The sequence below is a fragment of the Vipera ursinii genome (genome assembly GCF_947247035.1).
Source record: "Vipera ursinii genome assembly, chromosome: Z".
In the NCBI taxonomy this organism is placed as follows: domain Eukaryota; kingdom Metazoa; phylum Chordata; class Lepidosauria; order Squamata; family Viperidae; genus Vipera; species Vipera ursinii.
Window position 1 is genome coordinate 24,496,854 of NC_139517.1, and position 24,927 is coordinate 24,521,780.

Genomic DNA, 24,927 nt, shown 5'->3' on the forward strand with positions numbered 1-24,927 from the left:
AAATGTGGCAGACTTAATAGATTATAAGTCTTTGTTTTTATGTCTGTTTTTGTAATTAATATATTTTCAGTTAATTTTTATTGATGAGCCCATTTTATGGGCAAATCTCTAGATATGAGCCAAAAAAAATATAAGGAAAGGAAAGGAAAGGGAAAGGAAGATAGCTTTTAAAAGAAAATTCAGTTTTTGTAGCCTAAACTGAAATGATTTTATTCAGAAATATTTGAACAGTTTCAGATAAAGAAACCAAAACCTGAAATAGATTGATATTCATTGGCTTATTTGCTTAATATTCAACATCTGTTTAATGGCCTCCCTTACTTCTTTAGTCTTCAGACTGTAGATAATTGGATTTAACATGGGTGTAGAAATGCTATATTGCACAGAAAACAGTTCATCCATAACAACTGAAGAGATTGAATTGGGTCTCAAATACCGAAAGTAGCCAGTCACATAGAATAAAGCCACCACAATGAGATGAGAACTGCAGGTGGAAAAAGTTCTCTTCCTAGCTTCTGCTGAATTCATCTTCAGTATTGTAATGAAAATGTTGATATAGGACATTAGAGTAAGTGAAAATGTGAACATCCCAACTATGCCACTAGTAACAATGAACATTGTTTTACTTGCTTTGGTTTCAATGCAAGACAAAGCAAGAAGAGATGGAAATTCACAGGAGAAATGTCTGATAATATTTGGACCACAGAAAACTAGCTGTAGTACAGGCACAGTATTTGCAACAGCATATAATAATCCAGTTGCCCATGCACTTCCCACTAACTGTTTACAAAATAATACATTCATTGTTCTTATATAATAAAGTGGATTGTGTATGGCAATATATCGGTCATAAGCCATTGCTGTAAGAATACATCCTTCTGTACTTCCTGTTAGAAAGATAAAAAACATCTGAGTAATGCATTTGTTATAGGAAATGGTATGGCCATTGAAGAAATTTAGGAGAACTTTAGGGACCGTGACTGAAGAATAGCAAATATCTAGAAAAGAAAGGTGATTCAGGAAAAAGTACATGGGATTTTGAAGATGATTGTTGTTCTTTATTACCATCATGATGACTATATTCCCCATTAATGTTAATGCATAAATGAGTGAAAATATAAGAAAAAGAAAAATCTGGCCTGGAATGTTATATGAAAAACCAGATAGAATGAAATAGGTCATTGTGGCATTCAGATCTTCTATTTTCATTTCAGCAAACCACCATCTACAGTATGGACAAAACATTATAATATTATACAATATAAGTATTATACAATAAAACATATTACACTTACTAGATAAACAAAGATGACTTGTCTGAATAAAAATAAAATAAAAATATATCATATTAAAGAATTAAAGGAATAATAAGCATGTAACCTTCAGCCAAAATTTAGCATTCTTAATCATTACTTTATTCCATATAAATAATCATGTTATTCCATTGATGATACTTCGATCATCAGTAACTTTTATTAACTGAACCATTTATTTATTTAAAATGTGCAAACATAACTTTCTTAGAGGTGATTACTTTGGATTCATGGCTCTTTTTGATAAGGCTTTCAAAAAAGACAACACAAACAGAAATATATTTTGAAACTGTGTTTGGTAGTAAGGAAGAAAATATTGAGTATTGCAAAGGAAAAGCATATACATTAATGATAATTGATGACATATTGAAGATGAATCTTAATCATCTAAGAGTTAATGATCAAGTCTTTAGAAAGACACTCTAACATTTCATGTTGTTAATCTAGAAAGTGTTTTGATACAGGACCTATACCTACAGTATAGCACATAGCTCCTATATCACAGATAATGAACTTGAAAGCATAATTTTGAGGCTATTGAGGAGAACGTCTAGGAAATAACAACCATGTCCTTTAAGAAATGGAAGTGTTATTTATTCCCCAGCTTTTCCCTCCGAATAATATAGCTGAAAGTAGTATTTGACACAATTTCTGAAAACTATATTGACATTATTTTGTTTTTGTTTTGAGGGAAATTCCTCAAAACCTCCTTCTCTTTTATTCTTTTTAAAAGAAAAAAAATATGTAGAACAATAAAACCAATTATACACTAAAACTTCTAGACCACTCTTTTTTTCCTTGAATGTATAATACATAAAAGGAAAATGCTTAATAATATGTACAAGATGAATGTTTTTGTTGGCAGTACTTCATCATTGTAAAATCATATGTACTGCTTTTTAAAAAAATGTTTAAAAGTGTCTATTTCATTATAACAAACACATGAATTTGATTACCCATAAAATAGATGCACATAATATAAAAAAATAATTGGAAATAAAATACCTGATACACTTCAGAAAGGTTTGTCTGCTGACTTAAATCAACAGACTTAAAAATATTATTTATATTGTTGAAACAAATGGTAAGGAGGTCTCCTGAACCACAAAAACATGAAAAAAATAGAAAGACTTATCCCAAAAGACCAATTAAGATTGTGTGATTAAGTCTCTTTGAGTATTTAGAAATAATTTTATCTAAAATGGTTGTTTGTTAGTACAACTTTTAGTTGAAGCTTTGGTTTACTGAAGCAAATTGAGCAAGGATCCCCGAATTTAATTGTCAATGAACAAAATAAGCAACTATCACTCAGCTCATAAAATTCCAACATTTTAAGTTTTGAATTGACAAACTCCTTCATCTTTCTTGCTCTTCCACCCTTGTCAGGTCAGCTGAAGATCAAAGTAAAGGAGAAAAGTAGTTTTTCTGTGCTGCTTTCATACAATGAAGTCTATGATTAAAATCTCTTATGTTCTCAAACGTTCTTAGTCTGGACATTAGCCCTAATCTCTGGCCCCCTAAAACAAAGTTTTATGCAATAATTATCTATGTTTAACAGCTAATAATGCAAAACACACTGTATTTTTCTTACCCTTATCTAAATGTGTGAGACGCTTTCTTGGAACAAAGTAATAAAAAAGCACAAGTTGGTATCATTATTCCTTCTGGAATTCAGGGTAGAAATAATCAATCAGGAATCCATCATTGTCAAACAAAAATATATGCAGGGTAGATATGTCAAATATATTTTGCTTTATTTTCCTTTTTTATAGAAAGTTATAGTGCAAATACATTAATTTTTTGTCCCAAACAAGCAAAACAGGGAAGAATGAAAGTCATGGGGAAATTGAGAACACTTGAACAAGTCCAACCTGAGAACTAAAGCATTAATCTAGACGTTGACTTCTAGCCTTGCTTTAATCATAAAGCCAATTGAGTGACTAGGAAAAATGTAGCAGCAAGTGTTCCATAGTATAACCAACAACAAGGAAGTAAACAACTATAATTCAACCCACAGTTTTGGGTTGATTTAGATTTGGACTTTTAATATATCTAGTCCTTTCTGCCCTGTCTATAATATCCTACGATCAGATCCCAACCTAAAGTTGAAGATCAAGGTAAAGGAGAGGTCATAAATGCTGCTTTCATACATTCTGTACAACCTGGCATTTGTAAGAATTCCTTATATTCAAATTTCCCAAATATTCTAAATTTAAATGTATGTTAACACCTAATCTCTAAGTATGATTTAGTTTCCAAGGCAAATTCTTTCAGGATATAGTTTTCAGCAATAGAACAGTATATTTGAAATTACTAGAATAGAAACATGGAGAGTTGTTCACTAGATATTTATCAATAAATTTCAAATAATATGTTTCTACAATGCTGAAAATTAAATCTTGGAACTGAAAAAAGCAGCTTCATAATAAATATAAATATGATAAGGATGAATAAATCCCCAACTTTTCAGATAAATTTGCTACTCATATCATGCTATAAAATAAATTTGATCATCTGTTTGTTTTAACCTTGCAGCTCATTTCTTAAATAACTACATTAAAATATGTTTAGAAATATTATTTTGGCAGGGGATAGATTTACATTATATGCTATAATGTGAAAGAAAGACAGAGATGGAGAAACTGTAAGAGGAAATAAACCACAGACTTACTGTAAATCTCAGTGGATAGTTTTATTACAGTTCTTTAAAAATATTTTCATTGTCATTAAAAAAATCCCCCTGCTTAGATAGATATTAGAGCAAGACACATAGTGTTGGGAATTTGGAGGAAGGAGCATTCCACACCCCTGCTATATTATTAACTGTAGGTATTGTTTTATGGTTAAAGACTGGGCCAATGCTTTCTAAATAGTTTCTCTACAGCAGATATCTCTTTGTTTTTCAGACTATATATGATGGGGTTTAACATAGGAGTTAAAATGCTATATTGAATGGATATTACTTTGTCCAGATCCATAAATGATTCTGAGTGTGGCTTCATGTAACAACCCCCCCCTGCAAAGTAATATAAGCCAAACACAATGAGATGTGAACTGCATGTGGAGAAAGCTTTCTACCTGCCTTCTTCTGAATTAATTTTCAGAATAGCAGAAATAATGTAAATATAAGAAACAAGTGTGATTAAAAATGAGCTAAGACTAATTGCTGACAGTGATATAAGAAGAATGATGTAATTGGAGAGAGTATCTACACAAGACAAGGCCAAGAGTGAAGGAAGCTCACAAAACATAGTATCTGATGTTGTTGTTGCTACAAAAATGTAGATTTAGCAAAGAAAGTACACTCAGTATAGAATGAAAGAATCCCAGGATTCATCCACAGAGATGAAAAGAACAATGTAATTAGAAAAGGTGTGTGTACATGACAAGGCCAAAAGTGTAGGAAGTTCACAAGTATAGTGTCTGATTATATTGTTGCCACAAAAATGAAGATTTTGCAAAGGTACTACATTCACCATAGAATAAAAGAAACCCAGAAGCCAAGCTCCACCCACAATTTTATTACATATTTCTCTTGTCAAGTATCTGCTATAATGCAGGGAGCCACATATAGCCATATATCGGTCATAACCCATTGCTGAGAGGATACAAATTGCTGTACAAGTTGTTTGGAAAGTGAAGTAAATCTGTACAATATATTCTTCCCAAGAAATAGTTTTCTGCTTTGTTAGGAAATTTGCCAACATCTTGGAAACAGTGACTGAAGAATAGCAGATGCCAACAAAAGCTAAATGGCTGAGAAAAAAGAACATAGGTGTCTGAAAGTGAAGCTCAGACTTGATGACCAATATGATTAAAATATTTCCCAAGATAGTGACTAAGAAAATGATCATGAACAAGAAAAGAAAGAAATCCTGTATGTATGGGTTATTGGAGAGTCCCAACAGAATAAACATTATTACAATTTGATTTTCCAGTTTAGAGGATTCAGGAAACATCTGTCAAAAAAATAAAATAAAATAAAACACAGTAAATGATATATAGAAATATGAAAGTGGACTTCCATTTTAATATACATATTAATTTAAAGATCAAATTTTAGCTCAATACTGGGAATTATAAAGTATGGTACTTTATTTTTTTACATACATTTCACCCAATGCAAAATATAACTGTTGAATTTCTCATTTTAGCAATATGTTTTGTTGATTGCTATGATGTTTCAATTCATTTGCTATCATAATTAGTATTTGCTGTGAATATCATTTGCATCCTCATGTATGTATTTGTGAAGTGAGCTAAAGTCTTAAATCAAGAGAAATTTTCCCTAAGAAAAATGTTGATAAAAAATGTTGAAACAGATCTTGAGTCATCTGTTTCTTCAAAATGTCCAAATGGAAAGATTTCAGGAAGTTGCGGCACTTGGAATTTACCCATTGGAAAATCCATTCTTTTCAGCTGCCTTGTCCTCTTCTGTACAAGAATCCACTGATTTGCTCTTTCTGGATTCCATATGCTTTGCCCAGTTTTTGACCCCTTCCACCTTTCCAAATAGGTATCATGCTAGTCATGTTGAATGTGATTATACAGACACAAACGTGTTGATTTCTCTCCCCCTCCTCCAGCAGAAATACAAAAGTGATTTGTTACTTTCTTTTTCAATTTTTTTGTTCCTTTCTTTTCAGCTTTTGGAATATTGGGTTTTTTTATTTGTTCCCCTCCCCCCCATGCTAAATAGATGCAATATGTGATGCTTTTTAAGAATAGCTAAGTAAGGCTAGATAGTGGCATGTGCTTTGGTAAATTGGAGAAAGAAAATTTCAAATATTAAGTGACCTCTCCCGACCTCCCACTTCTAAAATCTAAATGGATATTTTTTTTACAAAGGCAAATATAATAAGTTTAAAAAAATGGCACATAACCAACACTTAGTTCTATATTATTACTCTGAACTCACATGTACCTGGCATGTGAGCTACCAGAAGGCAAAGGAGAAGGAGAAGGAGGAAATGGAAACCTGATTATTATTAATGAGCAGAATAAGTCCAACTGTGACCTTCAAACAATGCTCTGTTTCAGTATTAATCTATTTATTATATCTATAAAAACCAAAGCCATGTAAAATAATGTTATTTTAAGAAAGACTTTCCACCAGTTGTCTCATCGTTCTTATCCTGAATTATGGGGAAAACCCTTTGGGCTAAACATGAAAAGACATGTGTGAAAAGAACATGTTTTATCTAACTTGTTCAGTTAGATAAAAATGCTTGCTTTCTTGCAAACACAGAGAGAGATTTTAAAAGAGAAGTTACCTTGAAAGAAGAAGTTACTCTGAAAGTTCAGTGGCGTAGCGTGGGTTGTCAGCACCCGGGGCAAGGCAACCGGAAGCGGAAATAGAGGGGCGGGCGGGCGGTGACGTCACGGCACCGCCGAAAAGACGCGCCCCGCAGCGGCGTAGACTTTCGAAGAAGAGTCGGCGCAATGCGGGATGCTTCCGGGTCCCTCTCAAGGGCGGCTGGGCGGGGCTCCGACCTGCAAGAGCTGCTGCATTCAAGCTCGCACGTGAGCCCTGCTAAATAAAGCCACGCATGCGCACGAAGCTAGGCCGGCCGGCCGGCAGGTCCGTCTTCGCTCGGCCAAGCCTGCCGGGGCGCCTGCGGAGCGCTTGCAGTTGGCCTGAGCCTGGGCGGAGAGTTGGGCGCTTCTATTTATTTTATTCAGTTTATGTGGCCGCCCATCTCACCTGCCAGACTCATTTCGCTTTGCAAGAAAGAGCAGCTCGAGAGCGGAGCCAAGCCAACTCTGTGCAGCCCTTGGAGCTCCCTGAGCAGCTCAGTGTGAGCGCCCCCCCCAGATGTTGCACCCGGTGCGTCCGGCCCCCCCTGCACCCCCCATGCTACGCCACTGTGAAAGTTAGAAACATTTTACATCTTATTTTAGTAGTCTTTATTATGCTAAACTGTGTGAGTTCCTTATGGAACAAGATAATAAAAAGAGATGACAGCTGTTGCATCATTCCTTCTGGAATTCATGCAATTAAAATCATCTGGGAAAATAAATTCCCCAAGCAATAATTTGTAGTTTAAATAAGTTTCAACAATGTAAGGTTTGCACTTGTCATACATCTATATCTTCCTATCCTATCACTTGTGTTCTGAAATCAGATCCTGATCCCCAGTTGAAGATCATTTTTAAAAAGACGTTTTATCTGGAATGTTGTTCCATAGCTCTATTTATCAACAAGTGACAAAGAATAGGCTTTTATATAATTTATAGTAAATCTAAACTTGCCCACAAAGCATGCAGAATTGGCCAATAAATTCTTTCCTCTGCAAGTCTATCCACATGAATCAAATTATACGCAATTTGACTAAAAAGGCTAACAAGATAACAGAAGCAACTAAATAATAGCTGTGCAATGAATATATGTGATACATTTGCTAAGACTGTTTTCAGTGGCAGTCATGGGGAGATATAAAATTGATGAGGTTTCCTAAACAGAATGCATTATATATCCTTAAATTCTGATATTAAGTGATAGATCCAAATTTTGCAGATAAATCTGCTGACTGTATCATATATATATATACTGTAATATACTGCAGCTCAGTTCTTATATAACTACATAAAGACTCCTTAGAAATTAATATTGTTTTACAAAATGAGTTACATTTACATACTTCAAGATAAAATAGAGAAATGCATACTATGAGAGAAACAAATGGTAATAAATAAATCTCAATGGATACTTTTATCCTGATTTTTAAAAGTCTGGTCATTTGAGCAAATCTATTGTGCTTCAGTTGAGTTGTCCCACACTCACAGCAGTGCTCAAGCAGAAGGCCTCAAGCTTCATATCATAGCATAACTACTCTTAATGTAGGGGACTTGGGGAAAGTAGCAACTGTCACACTCGCTGTGTCATTATTATTATTTTCATTATCGAAGTGATGGGGATATTAAATCAAGGGCTGTCAGTATGGTTACATGAGAAAAGCCCAACATTGCTCAAATACTTTTTCTATATCAGATAGGTTTGTTTTTCAAGCTGTATATTTTCTGTATCAGATAGATTTAACATTGGAGTTAAAATTCTATTTTGAATATTAATCACTTGTCCATATCCATGAGTGATTCTGTACTTCATATAGTGAACAAAAGCTGAAATGTAAAATAAGCCCACAAAAATAAGATGAGAGCTGAATGTAGAAAAATATTTCTGCCTACCTGCTGATAGTTTAAATTTCAAGATTGTGAAAATGATCTAAATATAAAAGACAAAGCTATAAAACAAGTCCACCACAATAAGACAGGAGCTACATGTAAAAGAATAAGATTCTTTCTACTTTCTGCTTAATCAGTTTTTAGAATGGTAGAACAGTATAAATATAAGAAAAAAGGGTGAAAAGAAATAACCTAAAACCAAATTGTTGTTGTTAGCTGCGAAGTTGTGTCCAACCCATCGCGACCCTATGGACAATGTTCCTCCAGGCCTTCCTGTCCTCTACCATCTTCTGGAGTCCATTTAAGCTCACGCCTACTGCTTCAGTGACTCCATCCAGCCACCTCATTCTTTGTCGTCCCCCCAATACACATATTAAAGGTAAAGGTTCCCCCGCACATGCATGCTAGTCGTTTCCGACTTTAGGGGCCGGTGCTCATCTCCGTTTCAAAGCTGAAGAGCCAGCGCTTGTCCGAGGATATCTCCATGGTCATGTGGCTGGCATGACTAGATGCCAAAGGCGCACGGAACACTGTTACCTTCCCACCATAGTGGTCCCTATTTTTCTACTTGCATTTTTACATGCTTTTGAACTGCTAGGTTGGCAGAAGCTGGGACAAGTAACAGGCGCTCGCTCTGTTATGCGACACTCGGGATTTGACCCGCCAAACTGCTGACCTTCTGATCGACAGGCTCAGCATCCTAACCCACTGAGCCACCGCATCCCTAATACACATATTAGAACAATGTAATTATTAAAGATCTCTGCACAAACAAGGGCAAGAGTGAAGAAAGCTAACAATTATACTGCCTGGTAATATTAGTACAAAAGTGGAAATCTAACAAACACAGGACATTTCCTATGGCAGTAATGGCAAACCTTTTAGAGACCAAGTGCCCAAACTGCAACCCAAAACCTACTTATTTATTGCCATGTGTCGGGTGGGCGTGACTCACTGGGTGGGCATGGTTGTGGTGGTCATGGCAGATTGGGTGGGTGGGGCCAAGGTGGGCATGGTCATCTCAATGTTGCTGGTGGGGAGGGACACCTGTGGGGGATGGGCAAGGATGGAGGAAATCCAGGGGGTCTCTGGCAGGCCATACGGTAGGCAGAAGGCTCATCCTGCGGGGTGCGGTGAGATAGGGTTGGGGTGCCATTGTCATGGGGCAAGGCAACGGCCAGGGTGGCTGCTGCCTGACACCATTGGCCCCCATACACAGAGGCCAGTGAATGCATGGGGGCCAATGGTGTCCATCAGCAGCCTCAGCCTTCTGGGCCCTCAACTAGCACACTCTGGGGCTCTGTAGCCCGCCACCAGCAGTTCAAAGAAGCTGTCTCTGAGCTGGATGGCCGGCCAACAGCTGAGGAGGTGATGCAGTGGGTCATGCCCAGAAAAAGGAGAGCATGTGAGGCCAGGAGGGACAGGATGGGGAGGAGGGAAACCAGTCATGCTGGGATGCATCTGGCCACATGGGAACTCAGTGAGTTAGTGGGTGGCTGCTTGAAGAGGGACGCTTGCCATCTCCAGGGCAAGGCAAACGTGCCCACAAAGATGGCTCTGAGTGCCGTCTCTGGCACGTGTGCCATAGGTTTGCCACCACTGTACTATGGCATCCATAAAACCCAAGAACCAACTCCAGCCACTATTTTATTGGCATTTTTTTCTATCAAATATCTGCTGTAATGCAGGGAATCACAAATTACTATGTAACTATCATAGACCAGTGCTGACATCACGTACACTTTTGCACAAACTATTTGTAGAAAAAAAGAAAATCTGTGCAATGTATCCTTCCCTGGAAATGACTTTCTGATTTGTAAAAACTTTTGCCAGCATGTTGGGAATACCAAAAACTGACTTTGTATTTATTTTTACAACATTTTTTATTAAAATTATCATAATAGAAAAATGCAGATGAAAATAAAGATGATAGGAAAATGAGGAAGGGAAAATAAGTATTGATTTCTTATTTTTTTTAGTGCAGAAAAATACAGAATAGAATTACAATCTCAACATTCTATTTTATCAGGTTAGGAAATAGCCATTTCTATAATAACAAGCTGTATTAATCAGCAAAATCCAATGCTGTGCATTGATTTTTTTTTCTGACTTGAGCAAAAGGTGCAGAAGCAAAGAAACAAAGAAACAAAGCTGGATGCTTTCTTTTTTCTCATTATGAACTATCACTTTCTGCCAGCTCCATTATTTTTTTTCTTCTGTTGTGGGGATAGATGTATTTTTCCATTTCTTTGTGTGAGAGATGAAAATATAGCCCCCTCCTCATATAACAAGATGAGGCTGGTGCAAACCTGTGATAGGCCCCACAGTAGTGATTTAAAACAAAGCTTTGACTTCAACTTTATACTATTTCACAATACGAACGTACTATTTGTAATCTGTTCAATATGAAATTGCAAAGTAGATAGGTCTATGTATATGTGGAACATGAGTATTATAACCGTGGGAGAAATAGGGAACTGAAAGTAGCTGATGGATGCAGGTTCCAATGTACACGGGTATATTTGGAAAGTTATGTTCAGCAGAAATTATATGTGGAAAGGAGATCAGCAGAAAGTCAGTAAGAGGTCAGCAAATGTCAGCAGAAGTCAGCAAAAGTCAGCGGACCATCTGCCTACAGTTGTAGAACAAGAAAGGATATAAAAGGTTGGGACTGGACCTGATTGATTTGCCATTGGCCTATAGCTGTCCTTTTGGAATTTGCTATAACCATATGGTCCTCATTGCAATGGGTTATTAATGTACGTGATGATGTGTTATTATGCTTTCTATGTTCCAAATTTTTAGAAAAATAAACCTCTGAATCTTAAAGTAAGAATTATTGGTTTGTGTTGCTGTCTCTTGTCTTTTCCGCTGGGTTTTTCCCACGACATTTGCGTGTAGAATTTTTGCTGCAGTCAACCTATACAGTAACAAAGTTTCATTTTTCCCCCTAACTCTTTATCTAGTATATCCTAAAAAAATAGATAGATTTGTCTTATAGAAATGGCTAGTTATATATTAATATGTAAAAGCAAAAAGTTGAAGCTGGAGTGTTTTTATCTTGTACTGTGCTAAAAAGAGTTGGAAGTCAATGTTTTTTTTTTTTTGTCTTTCTCTTGTATCTCACACCTTCTTTTCCCCTCTCCTTTTCCTTCCCTTAATTTCCTATTTCTATTTTTCTTTGTGTTTTATATATTAAATAAAAAATAAAATAAAATAAAATAATAAAATAAAATAAAATAAAATAAAATAATAAAATAAAATAAAATATAAATAAATAAATAAATAAATAAATAAATAAATAAATAAATAAATAAATAAATAAATAAATAAATAAATAAATAAATGAAATAATCCATAAAGCCACTTAAACCTAGGACAATGATTTATCTAAAACAAATTACATGGATTATGACTAGAAATCTAACAAGACAACAAAATAAATTAAAAATTGTTCCATGAAGAATATGTATAGTATTTTATTTAGGACTGAATCATTGAAAGTTATATCTCTTTAGCTTTCAATCATAGGTTCAACAACTTTAAATAACAAAAAAATAATAATGATGCACTGTTCATTGAATCTCTTTTAATCATCACCTTTAAAATATATGGGTTCACAAATATCATTTATACTTGTAACTTTTTATATGAAATGATGGTTTCAATGTTTTGTTAAAAAAGACATATCATAACGGTGCAGAATATATTTCATTCTTATTTACTTGAAATATGCAGCTGTTCTTTTATAAACACATTACTACTTGTTTATTAATAAACATTTTGAATAATATTTAAAAGGTGTTATAACATAAAATATACTTTGAGATATATGAAAAAAATGTTTTGATACTTTATTGTGAATAAGTGCTTTTATAGAATTTTTGTATTGATAAATAAGATATATATACACACAAAGAGATATACTGTACATATAGTTAGAAAATGCCAACCTTGTGTTGATTGGGTCATGGCACATTAATTCAGCAACACAACCCTGGGAGACTACACCTGGTAAAGGTAAAGATTATTCCTCTCCAGTAATGTCTCACTGTACAGGGCAGTGGTCATGTCTGTTTCCTAGCTGAGGGAGCCAGCATTATTCAAAGATGCTTCTGTGATGATGTGGCTAGCATGACTATATGTGAGATGCATGAAATGCTGTTAACTTCTCAGTGAAGTGATACCTATTTATCTACTTGCATTTGCATGCTTTAGAATTATTAAGATGGCAGGAGATAGAGCAAGAATGGGTGCTCAGCCCGTCACACAGTAATTAGGTCTCAAACTGCTGACCTTCCAGTCAACAAGTCCACTGTTTTAACCACTAGGCCAATGCATTCTGACCTGATATAATAGTAATCTTTTATTATTATTATTATTCAGTGGTGGATGAATAATATGCAAATATTAAGAGCTCTCCACATTGTTCCAAAATTATGAAATGGTCTTACACTTTCCAAACAATTTCAACAGAACAGATCTGATTTCTTTGTTTCTCAGGCTATATATAACTGGGTTTAACATTGGAGTTAAAATCCTATACTGAATAGATATCACTTTGTCCAGATCCATGAGTGATTCTGAACTTGGTTTCATATAGCGAATCAAACCTGAAATGTAAAATAAGCCCAGAACAATGAGATGGGAGCTACATGTAGAAAAAGCTTTTTGCCTGCCTGCTGATGATTTAATTTTCAGGATGGTTAAAATAATATAAATATAAGAGACAAGGGTTATAAGTAATGAACTGAAACCAAACAACAACACAGAGATGAAAAGAACAATGTAATTAGAAAAGGTGTGTGTACATGACAAGGCCAAAAGTGTAGGAAGTTCACAAGTATAGTGTCTGATTATATTGTTGCCACAAAAATGAAGATTTTGCAAAGGTACTACATTCACCATAGAATAAAAGAAACCCAGAAGCCAAGCTCCACCCACAATTTTATTACATATTTCTCTTGTCAAGTATCTGCTGTAATGCAGGGGGTCACATATAGCCACATATCGGTCATAACCCATTGCTGAGAAGATGCAAACTTCTGTACAACCAACATGGAAAAAGAAAGAAATTTGTGCAATGCATCCTTCCCAGGAAATTGTTTTCTGCTTCATTAGAAAGTTTACCAGCATTTTGGGAACAGTGACTGAAGAGTAGCAGATGTCAACAAAAGCTAAATGGCTGATAAAGAAGAACATGGGGCTCTGAAAGTGAAGATCAGATTTGATCACCAGTATAATAAACATATTACCCAAAATTGTGAATAAATAAATGATCATGAATAAGAGAAGAAGAAATTCCTGTACCAGTGGATCACTGGAGAGACCCAACAGAATAAAATCTGTTATCATAGTTTGATTTTCCAGATCAGATGATTTAAGATTCATAGAATCTATCAGAAAAGAAAAGAAAGAAACATCAGTCTTCAAACTAATGTTGAAAACTGCATGGAAACACATTATGCTGAGTTTCTACTTTTCATTTATTTCACCAAAGGGCATATTTAAAAGTTGCTTTTTCAATTTCATGATGTGCTTATATATTTTCATGACATTTTAATTCATTAAATATTTCAGAATATACTTGTTTTTAATTGTAGTTGGACATCAATCTGCATTTATGAAATGAGACATACTCCAAGTTTACTGCATAAAAAATAAAGTTTATTGCACACGAGCAAAACATTTCATTTGAATTAAAGACATCTTTATCTGATAGAAAGGCATTGTCTAAAAAATAGTCTTAAGGAAAAGACTGACACAAATAATCACATATTTCTACATATTCATAATGCACAGATTTCTGGCCCTTCAAACATGAAATGTTAAACCCTAGCAATTCTTTGGCAGAACTGGCTCCCTTCACTTCCCTTCCTTCTGATTCAAGTAACAACTGGTAATGATTAATCATGTTGATATTTTTTTTTACCTTAATCAAATGTTGCCAAATGAAGATGTCTGCTGCAAAAAAACAGAAAAAGAAAGTTAGAAGATTTTGCAAAATATCAAAAGAGATGTTATATATACATTATTGTTGTTTCTTCCAAAAGGAGAAGAATGTCTATCAATTTTGATAAGATTATACTTTTCTTCTGTAAGCACTCCTGGTTCAGCCCTCTATTTTCAGTCTGAAAATTTGCTTATACAAAATGTATTGTCATGTAAGTCAAGCAAAAAATGTACTGAACCTTAAGTATGGACAGACTTAGCTAATCCCTTGAAACATAATTTTGGGCAATAATGATCTATAGGTAAACCAACCTAAGTATTGCAATTCAAATTTGATTTGATTAAAAGAATTTTTTTAATTTCAATTTCTATTTGTTTTCCAGTCATTTTATTAATTAATTTTGCTGAGTGTTGCACTGAAGTATGAAAAAAGATCCAACCTGCATTAGAGAAATTGTTCCTAAAACCACTTTCTTTCCTTTAAATGCCAGTATCTACATCAGACATGCATTTACCTGTAGGAAGTAGTTCTGTTACAGCAGAGAAACAGTCTGCATCTCTGCTTCCTTGCCTAAATAACCAGGTATGTTTTTTTTTTCTTGGAATAATAATAAAGGCATGAGTTCATAGCAATATTCCTTCTAGAATTCAGGGCACATGAAATCAATTGGGAGTATACTGTTCACAAATTTAAATTGATGAAGGGTAGACATATTAAAGATATTTTGCTTTGTTTTTCCTATCTTTTATTTCATTTAAAGGAACAGTTTATACATACAAACACATATAAATTTGCTGAGGGATGAGTCCAGGCAATCACCAAGTGATAGTATTGATTTGCAGCCACATATCAAAGACTCCAACCTACTTGAGAAGGCTACCCTTAAATTCTACTTTTAATATCATCCTAACTGTTATGTACTGGGCTTGTGGTACCTCACCATGTGTGTTCTCTAGCAACCCAGACAGGACATCTCCGGTCCTGCAATTGGTCAACTTTGGGGGGCAAGCATGGGTTTAATCCAATTGGTTGCTACCAGAGGGTCTGGCTATACTGTATATTGTGGCGGGGTGCACCCAAGTTCTCAGTACAGTTCCAGCTTTAATAAATAATGAGTTTCTCTGTACTCAGCTGTGTGTCTTCATTCCTGCTCATCAGAGCCCACAACATAACACTAACTACAGCTTTCTTGTCAAGTGTTAGGGAATCTCAAGGATCTTCATGAATATTGAGGATTGTGCAAATAGAATTGTTGAGATTAAATATGCACTTTTAAGAGAGGAACAAATAAGGTTACCCAACCAAGAGTGAAGAACTGAATTAAAATAAGCAATAGTCCTCATTGAAATATTAATTTATTTCCATTACTGGGGCATCATTCTCATATCTTGGTGTTTAGGGGTATGGGGGACTCTATTGGGCCAGGCAGCTATTTCTCCAGACGTTTTGGTGAAATTGTGGCCTAGTTTCAGGTCCAGTAAGTACATAATGGTATGGTATCCTAAAATATAAAAGACAAGGAATAAAACTATAGCAGCTATAATTTACCATGAAAGTTTAATAAAAGCACTCTGGATAGTAGACTTTAATATCTTGCATAAGCACAACCAGTTGTAGAGATGGGGAGAAGGAAGGAGTCAGAATGGTGAAAGAAGAATCAAGGGGGTCATGACATAAGCTGCAACCTTCTGTACGTGTACTATGTTGAAGCATACAAATACAAAAGAGACAAAGCTTGTAGTCTGACCCTGCTCCATCAATCTGTTGAAAATAGAAGGCTGCTGAAGATGCTGCTGAGAAAAGCCACAATCTTACTCTCCATGTGCTGAAACATATGGACTAGGACAGATAAGGATATTTGAATATAAGATTTTGAGTCTTAGTTATCCAGAAGACTTATAACATCTAGTAAAACCACTCAGGGCATCAGGAAATATTGCTAATCAACAGCAATGTCAGAATTATCATTATAAAAGATAAAGCCCCAATGTATATCAGTGGTCTAAGAGCAAAACTTAACATTGTTATAAGAAAATGTATTATTAATTTATTTTGAGTTTAATGTTTATTTTGAGTTTAATGTTTAATTTATTTTATATTTATTATGGTTCTTTTTCTCACTTCTTCCCTTCCCCCTTCTTTTCAGTCAGTGTTGATACATGACAATTGTCTGGACATGTCCCTGCAGTTTTCTTAGCAACATTTCAGAAGTGGCTTACTCTTGCCTTCTTCCAAGCTTCGGAAGAAGTAGCCCAAGCTAACCCTACTGCCTCAAATTTCTAATTATAATTTATTATTTATTAAACAAATGTACTGTATATGGCCACCCAAGTCATACATAGATGATTCTGCATAACAGTACAAACCACAACATAAAAAACATAATACCACCCTCCACATGTACCTGGAAGCAGACTGGTAGCCAGTGCAGCTCCCACTTTAGGCTTGTGCAAAATTGTGTGGGGCATTGCATTCTGCATATTACATATAATTTATTGACTACTCCATTTGTTTTAGTGTTTAAGCTCAATTCTTATACACTTACATTTAGAAAAGTATCTGAAAAAAATGATTACATGCTTTAATATAATATATATTTCAGGATACATTCTTTGATAAATAAATTTACAAAATGATATTTCAATGTCTGTGCAAATGTTCTTACTATCTAGTATTAAAATAAATTTTGAAATTAGATGAATCATATATGTTTGTGTGTGCAGATGCACAAAAAGTCTCAGAGAAAGATGATCTTGTTTTGAATTTAATATATAATAAATATATATCAACAGAACAATAGGAAACATCCATTTATCTTCATTGATTAATTCATTGTTGCCATCATATCATTGCTAGCAAATACATAGAAGCATTTTATCCATAATGATGCATTTTTCCTTTAGATCTTCAAATTGTGTATCCATTGCAAGTGTAAGGGAATCAATCCACCTAGCTGCTGCTTGTTCTCAGCAATTCTTTTCTTCCAGGTTCCACAGCATTATAACCAATCTAGAGAGCTAGATTGTTACATGATGTGTCTGAGACTGATGTATCCTTATATTAGAAGGAAAGGAAAGTTCCATTTGTGATGTGAGATGCTTTGGAAAGAGAGTGACACTACCCCTCACTCTAAATAAAGATTCTATTCTATTCTATTCTATTCTATTCTATTCTATTCTATTCTATTCTATTCTATTCTATTCTATTCTATTCTATTCTATTCTATTCTATTCTATTCTATTCTATTCTATTCTATTCTATTCTATTCTATTCTTTCCATTACCATTACCATTACCATTACCATTATCATTATCATCTAGGGGGGTATGAATGGCCAAGCTGATATTTATGTACTTCCTGAAGATTTTTGGACTTGAGAAGGGCTGAGAAAATATCTGCAGACCCCTCATAACCTGAATATAAATGGTATCAATTCCTTCCCTTAGGACAGTGCTATAGGGTTAGGGTTAGGTTAGGTTAGGGTATTGTATGCCAAGACCCAGGGACAGATTTTTTTCTCATGCCATCACTCTGCTGAACACTACCTACCTACCTATCTATCTATCTATCTATCTATCTATCTATCTATCTATCTATCTATCTATAATTGGCTGTACATTAAATAATAATAATAATAATAATAATAATAATAATAATAATAATAATAATAATAATAATAACAATAACAACAACAATAACAACAACAACAACAACAACTAGGATGCTGGCAGCAACCCGTGTCAACCATCAGTGCCAGTCAATTTGAATGTTCAGTTGACTGATGCTCATGTTTAATGAGTAATAATAATAATTGATATGATTGATATCACTGTACCAGAGTTGAAGAAAAAGAACTGGAAGAAATTATGAAATATTGCGACCTGGCCATCAAAACTGCACAATTATGGATGAAACATGTAATGGTGATACCCATTGTCATTGGGGCACTGGGAACTATGTCCAAAAACTTTGCAAAATACATCAAGAAGCTTCAGTTTCCTGCAATAACTCCAGCAATGCTACAAAAAATTGTGCTACTCGGAACTTCTTACATTTTAGGGAGAGAACTGGTTGAAACCTAGGATGCTTACAGCAAGCATCAGCGCAAGTCAATTTGAATGTTCAGTTGACTGAAGTTCATGTCTAATGAATTATTATTATTATTATTATTATTATTATTATTATTATTATTATTATTATTATTATTATTATTAATGTTGTTTTACAAGTACACCAAGTGCATTCCTTGTGTGTCTAAACATACTTGGCCAAATAAAGTATCTAATGTAATGTAATATATTGTAAGGTAAGGTATTGTAACATAAAGTGACATGAGCAGATATTTCATTCCTTCTGGAATTCATGCAATTAAACCTATTTCGGTATACAGATTCCACAAGCAACAATATGTATTGTTAAATACATTTCAGTAATTTAAGGTTTGAACTTTTAACACATTACTGTATGCCTTCCTGACCTGCTAATTTTATTCTGAAATCAGATCCTGATTCTGATTAGAAGAACATTGTATTGGAGATGTTTTGCATGCATTACTTGGGACCCAATCGGGTCTCATATAATCCCTCATCTGTGGAGTATATGGTATGAATCATGAACATTAAAGCTTTTTTTCAGAATACAGTTTTGAGAACAAAAATACATTTATTAAATTATTAAAAAATAAAAATGGAAAGTTGTTGAGAAGATATATATTTATGAAAAATAATAAAAAATATTCCTTTATACTATTTGCAATAAATTAAAAATTGTCCATAAAGCACATAGAAAAGACCATTTGATTCTTCCATCAGCAAATCTATCTATGTGAATCATATTATATGAAATTTGATTAGAAAGACAGTCAAGATAGCAATAGCAACTGAAAACTAGCTTTGTGATAAATACATGTAACATATTTGCTAAGACTGTTTTCAGTGACAACCATAGGGAGATATAAAACCAATGTTATTTTCTAAACAAAATACATTACATCAGAATTCTTAAATTCTGATATTAAATAATAGATTCTAATTTCTCAGATATATGTGCTGATTGCATCATGATATAGACACTTTGCATATTCTGTTTGCTTAATCTTATATAACCACATAAAATAGGTTTAGAAATGCATATTGTTTAGGAAAATTCATATGCACTGCATAATTCATATGCACTGCATAATTCATATGCACTGCATAATTCAAGGAAAAAATAGGAAAAAACACCAATGCATTCTAGGGAGGAATATGTATATCAGTCTCCCTTTAATTCTTTGTTAGCAATCTAATCTATATCTATATATCTATATATCTATATATCTATATATCTATATATCTATATATCTATATATCTATATATCTATATATCTATATATCTATATATCTATATATCTATATATCTATATATCTATATATCTATATATCTATATATCTATAAATCTATATATCTATATATCTATATACCTATAAATCTATATATCTATATATCTATATATCTATATCTATATCTATATCTATATCTATATCTATATCTATATCTATATCTATATCTATATCTATATCTATCTATCTATCTATCTATCTATCTATCTACATATATATTTTATATATATATATAAAGCATATGCATATCAGTCTCCCTTTAATTCTTTGTTAGCAATCTAATATATATATATATAAGGTAAAGGTTCCCCTGCACATGCGTACTAGTCGTTTCCGACTCTAGGGGCCGGTGCTCATCTCCGTTTCAAAGCCGAAGAGCCAGCGCTTGTCCGAGGACGTCTCCGTGGTCATGTGGCCGGCATGACTAGACGCCAGAGGCGCACGGAACGCTGTTACCTTCCCACCGTAGTGGTCCCTATTTTTCTACTCGCATTTTGACGTGCTTTCGAACTGCTAGGTTGGCAGAAGCTGGGACGAGTAACAGGCGCTCACTCTGTTACGCGGCACTCGGGATTCGACCCGCAAAACTGCCGACCTTCTGATCGACAAGCTCAGCGTCCTAACCCACTGAGCCACCGCGTCCCTCATATATATATATATATATATATATATATATATATATATATATATATATATATATATATATATATATATATTAGATTGCTAACAAAGAATTAAAGGGACACTGATATGCGTTTCAAACTTATTTGTTTTCATCAGTCAGCCATTCCCTTCTGAGATTCGAACCTGGGCTGATTGCACATTAGGCAGTTGTTTAATTCTTTGTTAGCAACCTAAAATTTACACAAATATGAGCTGTCACTGTTGTGACTACTGCCTGTGGATGGCCTTCGGTTATATATATACATATATATACAATATATATATACATATATATACAATAACCTATCTTTCACTAGGTTATTGATTTTTTTCTCTCTAATTTTTGAATTTATAGACATATTAAATGAGGGGTTGTGAGTATTATTTTTCATGACAAAAAAAGGACCCTACACTTTCCAAAGAGTTTTACCACACCAGATATGATCTGTTTGTTTTTCAAACTATAGATAATGGGGTTTAACATAGGAGTTAAAATGCTATATTGAATGGAGATTACTTTGTCCAAATCAATGAGTGATTCTGAACTTGGCTTCATATAGCGAACAAATACTGTAATGTAAAATAGGCCCACAACAATAAGATGGGAGCTGCATGTGGAAAAAGCTTTTTGCCTACCTGCTGATGATTTTATTTTGAGAATGGATGAAATAATATTAATGTAAGAGACCAGGGTGAAAAGAAATGAGCTGAACCCAAATGCCAACACAAATATTAGAAGAACAATATAATTAGTGAGAGTCTCTGCACAAGACAAGGGCAAGAGTGAAGGAAGCTCACAATTATAGTGTCTGATGATATTGTTACAAAAATGGAGATCTAGCAAAGGCAGGACATTCCCTATGGCACCCAAGAAACCCAGGAACCATGCTCCACCCATAATTTTATTGCACTTCTCTTTCATCAAATATCTGTTGTAATGAAGTGGATTACATATGGCAACATAACGATCATAACCCATTGCTGAAAGGATGAATACTTCTGTGCAAGAGGTTTGTAGAAAAAAGAAAATCTGTGCAATGCATCCTTCCCAGGAAATGGTTTTCTGCTTTGTAATAAAATTTGTCAGCATCTTGGGAACAGTGACTGAGGAATAGCAGATGTCAACAAAAGCTAAATGGCTAAGAAAGAAGAACATGGGAGTCTGAAGGTGAAACTCAGACTTGATCACCAATATAATTACCATATTCCCCAAGATGGTGACTAAAAATATGATCATGAAGAAGAAAAGAAGAAAATCTTGCATTTTTGGATCATTGGAGAGTCCCAAAAGAATAAATTCTGTTATTATAGTCTGGTTTTCCCACTCAAATGTCTTAGGAATCATAAGATCTGTGAGAATAGGAAACAAAATTAATGAAACTTCAAATTAAAGTTGAAAGTTACATGTGAATGTGTTATGTTGAGTGTTCTACATTTCATTTCATTTCATTTTTTTCATCAAAGTCAAAGTGTAAGGGTTGATTTTCATTTTCACGATATGTTTAGCTGTTTTCAGGACATTTTGATTAATTATTCTAAAAGGTACTAGTATCAATTTATATATCTACCTGGGGATTGATGAAGTGACATCCACCAAGTACAAGACTTGAAAATTAAAATATATTTCATAAGAATAAAAAAAAATTCTCAAATTAAATTACTCTCTGTTAATGTCAACAAATCATGCTTTCATATCAAGAAAAACTGGTCTTATGGAGAAGACTGATAGAGATAATTATAAATTTCTGTTTATGGAGAGTGCAGAGATTTCAGGACATTCAAAAATTAAATGTTAAACTATTGCCCTATCATTTCTTTTTAATTAGACAAAATTGGCTTCCTTTCCTTCCCTTTCCCATCCTGATTTTTTCTGACCTTCCATCTAGTAATAATTAGACTACTGAATTATGTGTATAATTTCTTTTACTTTAGCCATGTTGTGATTAATTTGAAAAAGTAAACATTAGATAATTGTAGATTTTGAAATATATCTAGTGTAAAGATATATGATATATATCTCATCTTTGTTTCTTATAAATGGGGGAGATTGTCTTAAGTTTTTAATAGAATTAACTTTTTTTTCTGGGAAAGCACTGCAGGTACAGCCCACTAATTTTGCTCTGAATACCAGCTTATGCATAATATACTGACATGCAACAGCAGGGAATAACACTGAACTTTAAGAATGAGTAGAATTATTCTTACTGATCATCTAAAAGGAAATTATTTGCAATGACAATCTATATGTAATGCCAAAAAACCCAACTGAAATGTCATAATTCAAGTTAGATTATTCTGAGAAAGCCTTTCCCTGTTTCTAAATCACTTTTAGTTTGTTATGTTGAATGTGGCACTAGAGTGCGAAAGAAGAACCAACCTGTATTAAAGAACTGCTTATTCCTAAAAATGGTGTCTTTCTTCTGACCTCTAGTCCAGGCAGCACATGCATTTGCCTTTTATGAAGTTGTTCTGCTGTACTCAAGAACACTCTTTATCTTTGCCACCTTTGTCTAAATCACTGGAGCCTTTCTTGCAGAAAGATAATAAAAAGTCACCATTATTCCTTCTGGAATTCAATGCAGAAGAGACCAGTTGGGAATACACGATCCCCAGATTAAACTACAATACAGTGTAAATATGTCAAAGATATTTTGATTTGCTTTTCCTGTCCTTTTTTCATTGGAAGTCAAAGTTTAAGCCACAAACATAAACACACAAACAAACAAAACTAAAGAATGAAAGGTAGGGGGAAGTTGAGAACACTTTTGAATAACCTCTAATCCTACTTGAGGGATAGTTTGATTTTGAAAATTACACACTAGGCTAGAAACCAGGAGACTGGGAATTCTAGTTCTGCTTTATGCACAAAGTCAGCCTGGTGACTTTGAGCCAGTCACTTTCTCAGCCTTGAGAAGAAAGAAAAGGCAAACCACTTCTGCAATCTTAACAAGAAAACTGCTCAGATGAGAGGAAAATAGAAACCACCTGTTACTGTTGTTTTATTAAACACTTAAGTAATGGGTTGCTATGTTTCTACCTACAGGAATACAGGTAATCCTCAAGTTATGAATGTAATGAAGCCTTCCCATTCCATTCATAACTAAAAAAATTGTGGGAGTGAGTCTCTTACCTTGAATGAGATCACTCCCTGCTTTCACCACACATTTGCCAATCAAATGCATAGGTGAATGTGTGTTTTGTTAAGGTATCTCAGGGTGGAGAAGGCCATGGGGACCCTAGTAATAGAACAGGTCCAAAGGTCTTTTCAACCCACTAAGATACCTCATGCTTGTCCCTCCCTTCCTGCTATGCCAGAATCACTTACCTTGAAAAGATCCGTCTCCTCTCTGGTGCAATTCCTGCTTTTGAGAAAGAGGAGAGTCAATGAAAGCTCCTGTATGCCATATTATTGTGTGAATTCAGGCACCCATCCTTTTTTGTAGAGAAATGGTGCTTGAACTCTTGTGGTGTTTGCAGTGCCTATCTTATGCTTCCCCACAACTCCAAAGCCATGTGGCCACTGTCTCCAGCCTCTGTTTGGCCAATGGAGGTCTGGATGAGGCCTCTGATGCCAAGAATGGACTTCCAGAGGCCCACAAAAGTCTCTGTTCCAAGTGGCAGTAGTGTGGACAAGGCCTCCAACAGGAAAGGCTGTTTGCAAACATCACAAAACGCTTTGCAAACAGAGGGAAGGCTTTGAAGTTTCAGACCTTACCTGTATTTGCAAAGCTTTTTGCTGCATATCTCCACCAGGCCTCGATTTGCACAGAACAAGAGACCTAAAGTACTGTGAGATCATGCAAGATCAGTTGTGTGAGATCTAGCACCATTGATCTTGCATGATCTTGTAGTACATTAAGCCTCCATTCTCTGTGAATGTACAAAAGGAAGCAGCAAAACTGCCAAGAAAGTAAAGGATCTCTTGATCTTTGCAAAGTGAGTATCCAAATGCCTAGTGCTTTGGGTGACCAACGGCGGGGAAGAGAGGGAATAGTCAGGGTGAATGTTGCAGCACCACAGTGGTCATTTGTAAAGGTGAATGACTGCCATGGTTTGGTAACATTTATAATGTCAGGAGTTGCTTGTAAACACTAGGGGCGCCCATCGCATAACTTTAAACATTCACTAAGGGAATGTGTTGGGCCTGGCATGCCCGACATTCGGAGGGGCCGCGGAGCGACCTGCCCGGGCCCGAAAACCACCGCCGGGGCCCGCGGAGCGCCCCGCTGGGCCCTGGAGTCAAGCACCAGCGCCCGCGTCTTCCTAGAAGGCCGGGACAATGCTCGGCCTTCCCCGCGCCTCAGCAACCGCCCGCCCAATGTCCGGGGAAGCCAAAAAGCACCTTACCGGCTTCCAGGGACTCCCGGCGGCCTCTTCCTTGCTCTTCCTCCCTCGGTGGCGCCCGGAACGGAGAGAAGCGACCACGAGGCAT

The 24,927-nt window shown here is 35.0% G+C and overlaps 3 protein-coding genes across 3 annotated transcripts; all 3 read right to left on the reverse strand.

Moving 5' to 3' along the window:
- Positions 1-270: 270 nt before the first annotated feature.
- LOC310650074 (olfactory receptor 5BS1-like) lies at positions 271-1,304 on the reverse strand (the record flags this gene model as incomplete). Its single annotated transcript, XM_083378910.1, has 1 exon — positions 271-1,304. The coding sequence occupies exon 1, from the start codon at positions 1,282-1,284 to the stop codon at positions 271-273; it is 1,014 nt and encodes a 337-aa protein (XP_083235036.1). The 5' UTR covers positions 1,285-1,304.
- An 11,631-nt stretch (positions 1,305-12,935) lies between these two features.
- On the reverse strand, positions 12,936-13,889 carry LOC310650075 (olfactory receptor 5BS1-like; the record flags this gene model as incomplete). The annotated part of the gene is made up of 1 exon (XM_083378911.1): positions 12,936-13,889. One exon carries the CDS (start codon positions 13,887-13,889, stop codon positions 12,936-12,938), a length of 954 nt encoding a protein of 317 aa, XP_083235037.1.
- A 542-nt stretch (positions 13,890-14,431) lies between these two features.
- LOC310650076 (olfactory receptor 5J3-like) lies at positions 14,432-24,927 on the reverse strand (the record flags this gene model as incomplete). Its single annotated transcript, XM_083378912.1, has 5 exons — positions 14,432-14,462; positions 15,820-15,952; positions 16,856-16,925; positions 20,926-21,845; positions 24,843-24,927. The coding sequence occupies 5 exons, from the start codon at positions 24,925-24,927 to the stop codon at positions 14,432-14,434; spliced, it is 1,239 nt and encodes a 412-aa protein (XP_083235038.1).